Here is a 13,569-nt window from a genome sequence, read left to right as displayed (position 1 = left end):
GTCTTAACTTAATAGAATAATAATATAGAAGATGAAAATATTTACCATTTGATCCATGTACAATGCGAAGCACCAGAAAGCATCCACTTCATTCTCCATCACATATAAAATAGGTGAAAGTAAGTCACTCATTCCTTGAACATATCCTTAAAAGAAAAGGAAAAATGAATTGTTGAACATTTCTCTTTTCTCAGTGACAAATTCTGGAATTAAGAAGAAATGCTTAGAAAATATAACAGTGATACATACATACATACATAGACACACAGATAAACAGACACAAATCAAGATATAGAAATAAATACAATTTAAAAACTTACAATACTTTTTAATAAGTACTTTATAAAGTATTAAAAGTAAGTATGTCTAATAGCACTAGACCTCCTTCATGACAGGTTACAGTATGAATATACTATAGATATATTCTGCATTTTAAGATGTTACCTAATATAATTTACTTTTTCTTATTCCTCTCTTAATTAAAATTTTAAAATTGAATACATCAGACTGTCTTTGAATAATTTCAAGAAATAAGACTTCAAAGGGTCAATAAAAAATAAAGCTTTACTTACCCAGATCAAAGTCATACATACAATAGGTCATCAAAATGTCATGAAGCAGTATCAATCCAGGATTATCTTGACCCTCATAAAATTTATTTGTTCTATCAGTTCTGTTTACATCCTTTTCTAGGAAAAAAAGCATAGATTTAATGAATTTTCAAAACAGCTTGAAGTCTATATCTTTGAATTTCCATTGTTAACACTGAACTTGAAATAACTAGTAAAATAAAAACATTCAAACAGCTGTTTAAAATATAGTAATTTGAAAGAAAAAATATTTCTGTCTCAAAATTATTTCTAATATACATATTAGAGTAAAATTCTTGAGTTAAAATTAAGCCTGGGAATTATGGTTGTAAGTTGTGACAGTCATAAGGTGAACGACCATGATGTGAACTGACCCTTTTTCACAATGTTAAGCAAACATCACAGTCATTAAGTGAACCCACAATTCACCACGGGGCAGTTTTTACTGGAAACTGGAAGTAAACAACCCATTTTCATCAAATCTGTTGTAAATCATGGACACATGATTACAGGGCACTGCAAGTGGCCATAAATGCCGGATGGCTGCTGACTGCCCAAAATGCCAAAGCTTGTATAACGTTGGTTCCACTTGAAATAAGACTTCAGAGGGTTGGCATAATCCAGGGCCCATCACTCAAGCAGTGTCATCTTGCAGGACCCAGGAGACGTGCCTTCTCTGTCTCAGTGCCTGTCTTTTGGAATAAAATTTCCTGAGATCCAGATGACTCTGACCCCACTTGCCTTTTCTGAAAGGCTTTAAAGACCTGGCTCTTCCCCTAGACACTGGGTCAGAAGATTTAGTGAATTTCAATTGCTTGAATGTATAAATTTGTCCTCAGTGCAATATATTTATAATTTTTGGTTTATTATTGTTAATTTTCATTATTTGTTAGCCACCATGATAACATGGCAAACGGGCAACTGTACAGTAAGCAAGCAAGCAAGCAGAAGAGCCTCTTATAGAGCTTTTAAAATGATATTGCTTTATATTCCAGACTAAAAAATTTTAATTTAGCATACTGAAATAACTATGATAAAAATGCATGAATAGACTGAGGCCATTATATTGTTACTTTATATTGTGCATCTCCTTAGGAAGTTAACTGTTTACATGTGAAGATAAAAAGGAATGGAAAAGAATTGAACAACTCAGGTGATCTGAAATAATCTTTTAAAAATATACAATATATTTTCATCTAATAGGAAAAAACATTTATCTTTAATATTTGTATTGCATGGAATTTTATATTTCTAAAAATTACCAATAAGACTTCTGTAATCCCTCAGTCTACAGTTTCTTTTTTCTTGTTCTTCGCTGACAGATTTCCACTGAAGCTTCATCCTGAAATACTCATCTCTGAAGAATTACAAAAATCAGAAATCACGATAAAGACATTGTGTAATTCAAAATATGAAGCATTAAAAAGATAGTTCATATTTTTCATTTGCAAGTAACTAGTTGGTAGATACTACTTTGCATGGGAATAATATTTATATTTTATGACTTTTGCTTAATTTTTAAATTATATAATTCTTTAAGAACACAAAATATAACTTCACAATCCAGGGTGGTAATATTTTATACTATCCTTCAAACACACGACAGATATCCTGATTCCAAAGCCTGGTTGCACATATTTAGTGAAGGAATGGACAATGGGTCCACTTCTCTTTTTGGGGGCTAAGAGATATCATAAAAAATACAACAGAACTTTGGCAGCAAACCAGAAAACTATAAACACATGCATTATTGCCAAGATAATTGGCAAAATAAAATCTGTGCAAATCTTAGATTTAACATATCCAAATAGAAACAACTCCACATGCCCGCCAAATCTCAGTACAACCACTCATGTCATTAGCCAACTAATGTAAACCATCTTCCCCAATCCCACAGAAAGGCATGACATCCAGCCACCACAATTTTGCTGCTTTCTGTTTAAATGTGCCACTACCATGTCACTGTTTTAATATATCATGCTTACGTTCTCCTTTTCTGCATACTTGTCCTCTCATCCCTTGAACTATTCCATGAATAATAACCCAACAGGAATTTCCACACTTCCTTCCTCAAAGCATGACATAGCCCCTTGGACAAAAAAAAAGGGAGGGATAAAGGTAAAACTGGACCCTTTATAAGTAAAACATGAAGACCAGGAACAAAGAAACCAAGTCATTCTACAAGGTGACACTACCATCCTTAATTGCTATCTACAATTTCTCTGGGTTCTTTGCTCAAAATTATTTGTTTCATTTCTTGGTTCATTTCAAGGTGAAACTTGTAATCTCACAAGTAGGCTAATTTTCTATCTTTTTAATAATATTACTCATTTTGGTTTCCCAGATTTAATTTTACAACACTAATAAAAAAAATAGTCTATCCTTCCAACACTTGTTTTCCATATAATCTCTCTGTCACTCTATTTTCCCTTAGCTAGTATCATCAGTTTTTAGACTGAGAATCCTTAGAAGTAATATTACTTCCTACAGTTGATACAGTTATCAAACCATTGATAACTGTCAATGGTTAGATTTAAAATTTATTTTAAAATCATTATGAAGTATAATAACAAAGGAAGTTTTGTCTTTGCTTTGAAAGATTTAGGCAGCTGTTCAAGTGGTATGGAGATAGAACAGTAGGTGTGGTCAATTAGACAACTATATGTAGAATTGAAATTTACTGTTAAAATGATATATTATTACTTTTTAATTTCTTTTGTTGTATTTTTTCATTTTCTTTAAAAGCACTTTATGTGTTTTACTTTTCTTTGACAATGTATGCATTTTTTTTGTTTTTTGTCACTATTTTAAAAACAACAAAAAATTAATTAAAAAAGAGATAACTTAAGATATTACCCCTCTGAATATCATTTGTTTCATAGTGTCTACATTCAATATTCTTCCTTCAGAATCCATATTCTTAGTCCACTCTTCAATTGATACTGGTTGCTTTCTATGAGCTTCAGGTCGTTTTCCTAAATCAATCTAAGATATGCATTAAAAATCTGTTACATTATTGCCAAGACTTTAATTTTAAAACCATCAGATGAATGTCCTGTTACCATCTAAATTTCAAGACTGAAAACTCACACGTGTAATGACTTCAAATCCCGGTTCTTCCTGTTGATTTATTTTTAGTCCCGGAATAGCATCACTAATGAAATCTGCCATTTCTGATGGCGGTCGCTGCTGATTTACTGAGTCATTTCCTCGTAAGCTATCAAAAATATAGTTTGTCACTTTGGAAAATCCTCCCATTGTTGTTGTGTAAGGATCCTTTTTCAATTTCTAAGAAAAACAAAGGTAAAGTTTATTTGGATCTATGCATGAACATATGAAGAACTGGGGAGCTAATATGATGAAGACAAGACTCATCACAATATTACATTATAATAATGTGTGTGTGTGTTTTAATGAAACAGAATTAAGAAGCATAACTGGAATATTTCATCTAGAATTTGCAACTGGTGCAGAAATTTGCAGACAGGATGCTGTGTATCATGGGCTATACATGTTACATTTACAGTAATGCTGACTGCCTATTAGCTATATAGCTAGTTTCAATATCTTACTGCTGACACACAGAACTTAGAACAATCTGGATTTAAGTTACCTAATAGATCAAGTTCTCCATTACAGTTCTACACAATCCATAAAATACAGAAAGCATTCCTTTTTATGTAAGGTTCCACCCTGAAGAACCATACATATAAAAGCTGGCTTTCTCTGCAGTGGTAGCCTCTCTTTGGAGGGCTCCCCCTTCTCTTTCCCATCCCAATTCCCAGATTAGGAAAGGACAGCTATTAGATTTCCTTCCCTAGATGAGTGCTGAGTGAGTATATCACTCTGTCACTAAATGGAATTAGAAGCAGACAACTATATTATACAGAGGTTTGGGGGAGGTTTACCCTTGATTTCTTTAACGGTGCTTGTCAATATCCAGGTGTCAAGATGATGGTGGAGAGATACTGGACATTACTTAGTCTACCTAGATGATCTTCTATACCAGGCATCAGATAGCTGTTTAATTAGTGTATAAAGGCACTTGTTGCATAAATTGTGATGCCAACACAACAGGGGAATACTATTCAATTTGAGATGGTTCAAATACTCCCACTTTCGGTTGATTTAGCTTTCACCTTCAGTCTCAGAAACTTCCAGTGAAGGAACTGAAACCATTTGGTCTTCAGCAGATGTCTTTGCCTTGTAGTACTCTGCTTGTCAGCAATAGGTATATGCTCTGCAGATATGTTTCAATCTTCAGGAGAACAGCAACTATATAAAAATATTTTGTAGGGTCTAAGCTCTTTTCTCCTCACTCTGGCTACTGCATGGCTTCCTTGCTTTATACCCCAAGCTTATTAATATATGTTAGTCACTCATTCTTTCCAGATTTCAGGGGTTCTTTTGTCTATGACTATACGCATATTAGGCTTTTTATAAAACTTAATAAAGTTGCAAGCTTTCTCTTACTGCAAGATTTTAGCTTCTCCCACCCACCCACTCCTGTTTTTTTAAAAAAAAAACACAGCTATTTTAATGTCTTAAATCTTACATTTTATTTTTACCATAAATAATACACTATACTAACCTGTATTAAGCCACATGTTGGTTCATCAAGGAGATTTTCAAAGGACTGTGAAATACTCTGATAGTTCACAAGTACCCTTTTATCCTGTTCAGACCTGAGAAGGGAGAAAAAGCATATTTTTCTACATTTCCTTCTATAATTCTGTTTCCTACTTTGGGATAAGCTAAGGATAACTATAAAACTTGGATTTGAAAAAACAGCAGCTACAGATTACAAACTGATCATTATTTTAAATAGATATGCATGTGTTTTCTACGCATACATTACATTACTGGTGATAGAGTTGAAAATACTTGGTTGTTACTTTTAGACTTAAATTCACTACTGCCAGTTTCTGAAACAAAATACTAGTATTTTTAATATCCCGGGGGGGGGGGGACTATCACCAATTCTGTTATTAAAGCCTAAGACTTTAATAAATCTTATCACTCTTCAATACTAACGTGAGTGAATGCATCTGTGACAGAGGATATGAAATTCAACAGAAGATTGTATCTTGGCCTTCTGAAAATGGGATGTTAATAAACAAAAACTGTGGTTTGCTAATATGGCACAGGAAACAAAAGTTGTACTGAGTCATGTTTAGCTAAACTATCAAAATGAAAACCCCTTAAAATAGCTGCATTTTAATTAAACATGCCTTTACTAAGGTTTACCATAAATGAGAATTACTTAACTTGCTCAGAGCAGTTATTTACATTAATGCTACTATGGACATAAGGACTGTTCCAGCATCATTAACTTAATCCCCTCCATCCATCCCCAATATTTATTTTTTTCCTCATCGATTTAAAATTTTATGAGTGCAGGAGAGAACACAAATACTCAATTATGGATGGTCAGTGGCTGACTCTGCAGTGACTTCTGCAGAGTCAGATATGGATTCAAAGTTCACTCCATCCAACAATCAACACCCCACTACTCCTATTGCTGTAGTCTAATGTCATGCTTTAGAAAACTTCATACTGAAGATTTCTGTGTGTCAAAAAAAGCTAGCCATCTACTGTCTAATACTCATCTATAACAAAATCACTTTTATTTTCAAATTCAATTTTTCCATAAGTTCAATAGACATGAAGCTAGACACATCCAAGCATTTCATCTTTGCAAACAGACTATTCCAAGGAACTCTGGAATGTCTTGGCATTTACCTGCATAATACAAATCAACTAGAGTCTAGAGCTTTTCTGCAATTAAATCCTTTAGCATATGAAGTTGTTCATATTACCACCTACATACAAATTAAAAAATTTAAAAAGCTTGTCCTGGAGCAAGAAAATAACTAAGGTGGAAAGTCTCTTTGGAGACAAACAGAAGACTGCTTAAAAGTCTATTTTAATTTATTATTATTTTTGCAAATTGCATTTTAGATAATTTGGTAATTTGGGCATATCCTGGGGCTAATGAAGCAATTTGTAATTGCTTGCTTGTGAGGTAAAAATCACGTTTGGGACTGATATTACTGAAACAACAGTGTATCTATTTTTTTGTGGAGGTAATGACTTATTCAAAATTGTGAAAAGACATAATTGGGTAAACAATTTAAGAACCAGTGCTCTATATTACTGATCTTCAAAAGAATTACCAAAAGTTTCATTGTATCATTATGCATTAAAAGTCACTTCTTGTATTTACTCTGCTTCTACAATCTACACATGTAATTAAAAGTTTGTGAACCATTTTGAATTTTCAGTATTTCTGCATCAGTATGATCTAAACTATTATCTGTTCTCCATACAAGTCTTAAAATTCAATAAATTTATTAATTAAACAAATAAGTTGCAAACATTTGTCTGTAGGAAAAAAAGATGTAGCTTTGGATCACTTCATTCAATAAATCAATGAACAAGTACAAAGTTTTTGACTCACTCAATAATCATATTTATTTGGACTAGCAAAAAATTAAAATAATAAAACCAAAGTGAAGCAAATAAATACAATAATATACTAACAACTAGGAGAAAAATCACAAAATATAACATTCACTCCTCTATTAACAACTGTTAATACAAGTGCTACCTGGAAGATAAATCTAGAGCATTAATGTATAAAATAAAAAATAAAATTTACACATCTCCTAAAATTTATTAGTTGAGATGTACCAGACCAAAAATAACATTTAAAACAAAGATAAATATATCTTTAGCCAATTATATCTTGCTTTTATCACAGCAACACAAAATTTAGCTACTCCACATGTAATGAATAGTTTTAAATCCTGAGCGAGAAGGTTAATATGAAATTTATCTGGTCTCCCAGGGAATTTATCTATTGGGGATACAATGTAGATTGACCTACTATCTCTGTAAAATTCACAGCATAATACATGTGAAATGGTTTCAATTTCCTCATTACCACTTGCAGGGGTGGGTTCTACTTATCTTTACTACCAGTTCGCAACGGGAGTGCTTACTTCGCTTGTGCGCTTCTGCACATGCACAGAAGCTTCTGCGCATGCACAGAAGCTTCTGCGCATGCACAGATTAATTATGACGTCCGGGCGGGTGGGCGGAGCCTCCCGCCACTTTTACTAGTGGTTCTAAAGAACCGGACAGAACCGGGAGCAACCCACCACTGACCACATGGGCAAATATGCTCAGGGATTTTATTGTATCTGCCTTTAAGAAGTCCCATGGGGAGGAATGTTAAATCCAGCTTTAAAGAACACAATTCTGAGTTTACTGAAAAAGTTAGAATATAGAATAATTTGCTGGTTCCCATTCAACTCACTTGTTTAATTGGGTACTCTTTATCTAATTTTAGAACTTGTGTGGACAACAGATAACATTTTAGAATATATTTATACAGAAATATTGAGAATTCAAAAGAATTCACAATTTTTTAAATACCATTTTAAGTACATCTTTTGTTGTTGTTTAATCCCAAGAATACTTACTCACAAAGCACCACATATTTTCTAAGTGTTTGGATGAATAAATTGCTATCACCATGATGAAAATGAAGAGCTGGAAGGACAACATCATCCTTTAAGCAGAATACCAAATAGGACCATCCCATTCCTTCTTTGTTTTGTTTAATTGACTTTAAATCTGTTAAACTGAAAAGGAAGGACCACTTGTTCTCGCCAGTTGTACGAACTGCAACATCTGAAAGGATAAAAAAGATAAAGAGAATTTTCAGAACTGCAATATTTGACCATAATTATGATTTCCTTGCAACTGGAGCAATTTATTCTAAAATAAATACTTGGTATTTCAATACTTTCTGGCTAAATGTGAATAATATAAAAAAGCAAATGGTTGTCCCATTTTCACATATTTTAGTTTTTAATTATCATTTCTTATCATTTTATCATATCACTTTAATATGAAAAAGGAATCAAGGATTTAGCATCCATGTATTGAGAAGGAAGTTTGGAATCATAGAAGAAAGCAAATCACTTTGGTACCAAAGTTCTCTTTCTGTGAAAGGTGAATCAACTCACAATCTGGACCTTCTCATGTTTATGATAAGATATTACCAAAGAAAGGCTAATTCTATCAAGAGAGGTTTCAAGTAACACACCAATTTCAGTTAATGAAAAATGCTCCAAAAATGCTCACAGGTACGACACAAACCACCCCACCAACCCAAAACTGAATTATCATTTCTTCAACTTCAATTTTAACTCTCTAAGAAACACTGTACTTCTAATTAGAACAGATTGCATATCATGTTGTTACTGAATCCTCTTTTTTAAATCCTTTTTTGATTACTTGATAGCAAAGAGGAAAAGCAATATGCTGAAATCATGAAATCTGATGAAACACATTTAAAACATTTTAATAAAATAGAGGCGATTCTATAAAATATTTTATAGTCGCCTTTGGCAAGAAGGGCAGCACACACGTTTCATAAATACCGTATTTTTTGGAGTATAACAAGCTCCGGAATATAAGGCGCACATTAGTTTTTGAGGAGGAAAACTAGAAAAACAAAATTCTGCCTCTGCCTACCAACATCCATCGGTATTCATCTGGCTAACGTTCTTGCAGCAAGCAGCAAACAGCCTGGTCAGCTTCAGCACGTTATCCAGCCTGATTCAGCACAAGCAGCTGATTGGCGGTTGGATGGTCTCCTGGAATACCGCCAATCAGCTGTTCCAGGCTGTGGGAATCACCACAGCCAATTGCCACCTGTGTGTGTCACATTTTTGGCCTCCACGTGTCACATTTTTGCCCTCCTCACACTCCATTTTAGACTTGTTCCAGACTGCTGGAATCACCACAGCACATCACTGCCGATCACTGCCTCTGTGCATTGCATTTTTTGGCCTCCACATGTCGCGTTTTCGGCCTCCGCAGTCCCTGTTTTTGGTTTGCGCACATCACATTTTCGGCCAGTTCTAAGCAGCAGGGAACAGGCCAAAAATGCGACAAACAAAGGCCAAAAACAGGGCGTACGGAGGCCAAAAATGCAACGCACAGAGTCGGCAATCAGTGGCGATGTGCTGTGGCGACTCCTGCAGCCTGGAACGGGTCTAAGTGGAGTGTGCGGAGGCCGAAAACACGATGCGCAAAGGCCAAAAACAGCCGAAGGGTGGAGGCAAGCGTGGGGGGGGGCCTTCGGCAACATTCGCTGTATAAGACGCATAGACATTTCCACCCCTTTTAGGAGGGGGAAGTGGGTCTTATATTCCGAAAAATACGGTAAGTAACATTAGCATTTGTTACTGGTTCTTTGTTATTCATGAAGATAAGTAAAACATATAATTACTATATAATTAGTGAACTGTCTTTTTACCAATGACCAATAATGAGCATAAATTCTTAATAATGTAACATGTGAATTAGAAATATTTCTAAAGATTTAGAGAGAAGCAACCTAGAACAAAGGAGAAATTTCTTAACATGAGAACAATCAAACAGTGGAATGGCTTGCTTTCAGAAGTTTTGGCTGCTCCAACACTAGATGCTTTCAAGAAGAGACTGGACAGTCATTTGTCTAAAATGATATAAGATCTCCTGCTCGAGCAGGGGGTGGACTAGATGACCTCCAAGGTCCTTTCCAATTCTGTTATTCTATTATTCTAATTTTTTTAATTGCATTCTTTTCTATTGAGCAATTCTAAACACATGCTGTCTCAGCAATAAGGAAGCATTATAGTAAATCACAAAGGAACCTCTAAGAGTAATTATCAAGAATAACCTACACAAAGTTTATCTGTTAACATTCTATGTTATGAATCTTTGGAAACATTGTAAGAAACTAAATGTGCTAACTGGTTTCACAACAAAGGGTACAGTTGTGATATACAATTTAGTCTTTTAAGCAAGTTTCTTCTGAATGATTATTTTCCTTGTAATACATAAATGGAGGTAATAATCCTGAGGAGGAATAAAAGTATAGAACAAGATGACCCAAATATGAACTCATTACAGACAACTTTATTTTTGGTGTTGGCAGCTTTTCCTCCTCTTCCTCCTCACCACTCTTCATTCTCTGATCCAATTCTCTGATCACAACAGTGATCGGTCTCATTCGAGACAATGATGAATCCGCATCCAGATGGGAGGTTGATCAACTAGCCTCGTGGTGCAACTAGAACAATCTGGAACTGAACATACTCAAAACTGTAGAAAGGGTGATAGACTTTAGGAGAAACCCTCCCATATTACCACCTCTTACAATACTAGACAACACAGTATCAACAGTAGAGATCTTCAAATTTCTAGGTTCTACCATATCTCAAGACCTAAAATAGACACCTAACATCAAAAAGTCATCAAAAAAGCACAACAAAGAATGTTCTTTCTGCGCCAACTCAGAAAGCTCAAACTGCCCAAGGAGCTGCTGATACAGTTCTACAGAGGAATTACTGAGTCTGTCATCTGCACCTCTATAACTGTCTGGTTTGGTTCTGCAACCCAACAAGACAGACACAGACTTCAGAGGATAATTAGAACTGCAGAAAAAACAATTATTACCAACCTGCCTTCCATTGAGGACCTGTATACTGCAGGTCAAAAAGAGGGCTGTGAAAATATTTACAGACCCCTCGCATCCTGGACATAAACTTTTCAACTGCTACCCTCAAAACAATGCTATAGAACACTGCACACCAAAAACAACTAGACACAAGAAAAGTTTTTCCCCAAACGCCATCATTCTGCTAAACAAATAATTTCCTCAACACTGTCAAACTATTTACTAAGTCTGCATTACAATTAATTAAGAGCCTTGGTGGCACAGCAGACTAAAGTGCTGTTAAATAGCACTTAGCTGCCAGCTGCCTGCAATTACTGCAAGTTCAAATCTCACCAGGCTCAAGGTTGACTCAGCCTTTCATCCTTCCGAGGTAGGTAAAATGAGGACCCGGATTGTGGGGGCAATAAGCTGACTTTGTATAAAAAGAACACCACTTGGGGGTGGAGGGGGGGGCAAAAGCCCCACTAAGACGGGATATACAAAAGTATGAAGGCTATTGCTTAAAGCATTGTAAGCCGCCCTGAGTCTCCAGAGAAGGGCGGCATATAAATCAAACCAATAAATAAAATAAATAAATAAATTACTATTAATCTTGTCATCATTCCTATCACCCATCTCCTCCCACTTATGACTGTATGACTGTAACCTTGTTGCTGATATCCTTACGATTTATACTGTTTCCTAATATGATTTGATTGCTTATTTGTACCCTATGACTATCATTTAGTGTTGTACCTTATGATACTTGACGAATGTATCTTTTCTTTTATGTACACTGAAAGCATATGCATCAAGACAAATTCCTTGTGTGTCCAATCACACCTGGCCAATAAAGAATTCTATTCTATCTATTGTATTCTTCCTACTTAATTCACTTTCCCTCATGATCTCGTATCTAGGATAACTCTCAATCTCCTAATCAACTAATAATGCATAGTTGCTTGCTTCCCAAGGTTTTTTTATGTTTTATGGAAACCAAATCTTCAGACTCCAGGTTTGCTGCTGATGAAATTTTGAATACTGTTTACTGCCCAAGTTGCATCAAAATGGGAGTCTGCAAACCGCAAACCATAATTTTAGAGATTTTGTATTGAGTTGTCATTTTTATTTATTTATTTGTAAAATTCTTCCTCAATAGCAATCAATACTTCCTCCAAAAATCACTTTCACAGACTCTTGGGTAGTAAAATGACGCTGGTGGGTGTTATAATGATGCTTTGGCTGACTGATAAATACTACTTTTTTAGGAAAAAAATGACCTTATATTTTCCTTCTCTTATGCATAGTGTTTTCTTAGATGGATGAGCTATTTCTGTTTTAATGATTTAAGGTAATGTATTCCTTATTATAATATATGTTAACAGTCCACAGTCCACTAGTGATGGACATAAACAAACTGCAAACAAATAAGGCACAGGCATATTTGTCTATATAGACTTGCAACAAATAAACATTCTTTAGTTCCAAATGAAGTCAGGAGTGGAATTTAATTCATTAAATCCAAAGCCCATCCATCTAGATCCACTAAATAAGATTTCACTATATAACAACTTTTTGTAATAAGTAAATTAAAAATATCATTAGTATCCTGTTTTCTGCTATTAACAAGTTTACATACAACACATATATTTTAAGTCCTAAGGTGATATCTTACCACATACTCATTTCGTTTCAAATTATTTGAATAATGTATAGAAATCTTATGGAAGCCGCTTCAACAATTTTCAGCAATAACAAAAAAAAAAAAACTAATGGATGAGTAATAGGCTTCTCTGTAAATAAAAATGCCTTTAACAGATACAGATGCCTTGTACTTTCATTTATTAAATTTATATGCCACCCATCTCACTATCCAAAATGAGTCTTTTGCTACAGATGGAATAGTATAGTATAGTATAGTATAGTATAGTATAGTATAGTATAGTATAGTATAGTATAGTATAGTATAGTATAGTATAGTATAGCTTTTATTGTCATTGTACATCATGTATACAACAAAATTGGTTTTAGTCTCACTGGTGCAATCCATGACAAAAAAATACAAACAACATAAATAGTATAAAGAATAATCCCTATGCAAGTAATTAGGGGGGAAAAGAAAGACAAAGAAAAACTAGTCATACATTTCCGCGTGTGCGTGGAGTGATTGCAGTTGTGTTTAAGAGTCTAACAGCCCAAGGATAGAAACTATTTTTAAACCTATTTGTTCGGCTGGCTATGCTTTGATGTTTTCTGCCCAATGGTAGAAGTGCGAAGAGACACTGACCAGGGTGTGAATCACCTCTGAGTATCTTCCTTAGTCTGCTAAAGCAGCGAGACCTGGCGATGTCATCCAGTAGTGTTAAAGGGCAACCAATTGTTTCTTGTGCCGAATTAACCACTCTCTGTAGTGCCTTCCTGTCCGCAGCAGTTAAACCAGCATACCATACTGTAATGCAGTATGTGAAGACACTTTCTATC

General features: G+C 34.7%; 1 protein-coding gene across 1 annotated transcript in view; it reads right to left on the bottom strand.

Moving 5' to 3' along the window:
- Positions 1-13,569, bottom strand: part of TBC1D15 (TBC1 domain family member 15) — a 36,077-nt gene that overhangs the window by 9,382 nt on the left and 13,126 nt on the right. The window contains exons 5-12 of the mRNA XM_070947038.1: positions 8,078-8,288; positions 5,182-5,275; positions 3,681-3,878; positions 3,447-3,575; positions 2,576-2,679; positions 1,853-1,947; positions 573-689; positions 46-146 (exon numbers count right to left, since the gene is read on the bottom strand). Coding sequence (XP_070803139.1) covers positions 46-146; positions 573-689; positions 1,853-1,947; positions 2,576-2,679; positions 3,447-3,575; positions 3,681-3,878; positions 5,182-5,275; positions 8,078-8,288 — 1,049 coding nt within the window. The remainder of the gene's footprint in view (positions 1-45; positions 147-572; positions 690-1,852; positions 1,948-2,575; positions 2,680-3,446; positions 3,576-3,680; positions 3,879-5,181; positions 5,276-8,077; positions 8,289-13,569) is intronic.

The sequence above is a fragment of the Pituophis catenifer genome, unplaced genomic scaffold (assembly GCF_029215685.1).
Source record: "Pituophis catenifer annectens isolate HBS135680 unplaced genomic scaffold, rPitCat1.0.hap2 SCAF_7, whole genome shotgun sequence".
NCBI classification, from domain to species: domain Eukaryota; kingdom Metazoa; phylum Chordata; class Lepidosauria; order Squamata; family Colubridae; genus Pituophis; species Pituophis catenifer.
The sequence above is the reverse complement of the archived record's forward strand: the minus strand, read 5'-3'. Positions and strand labels throughout refer to the sequence as shown.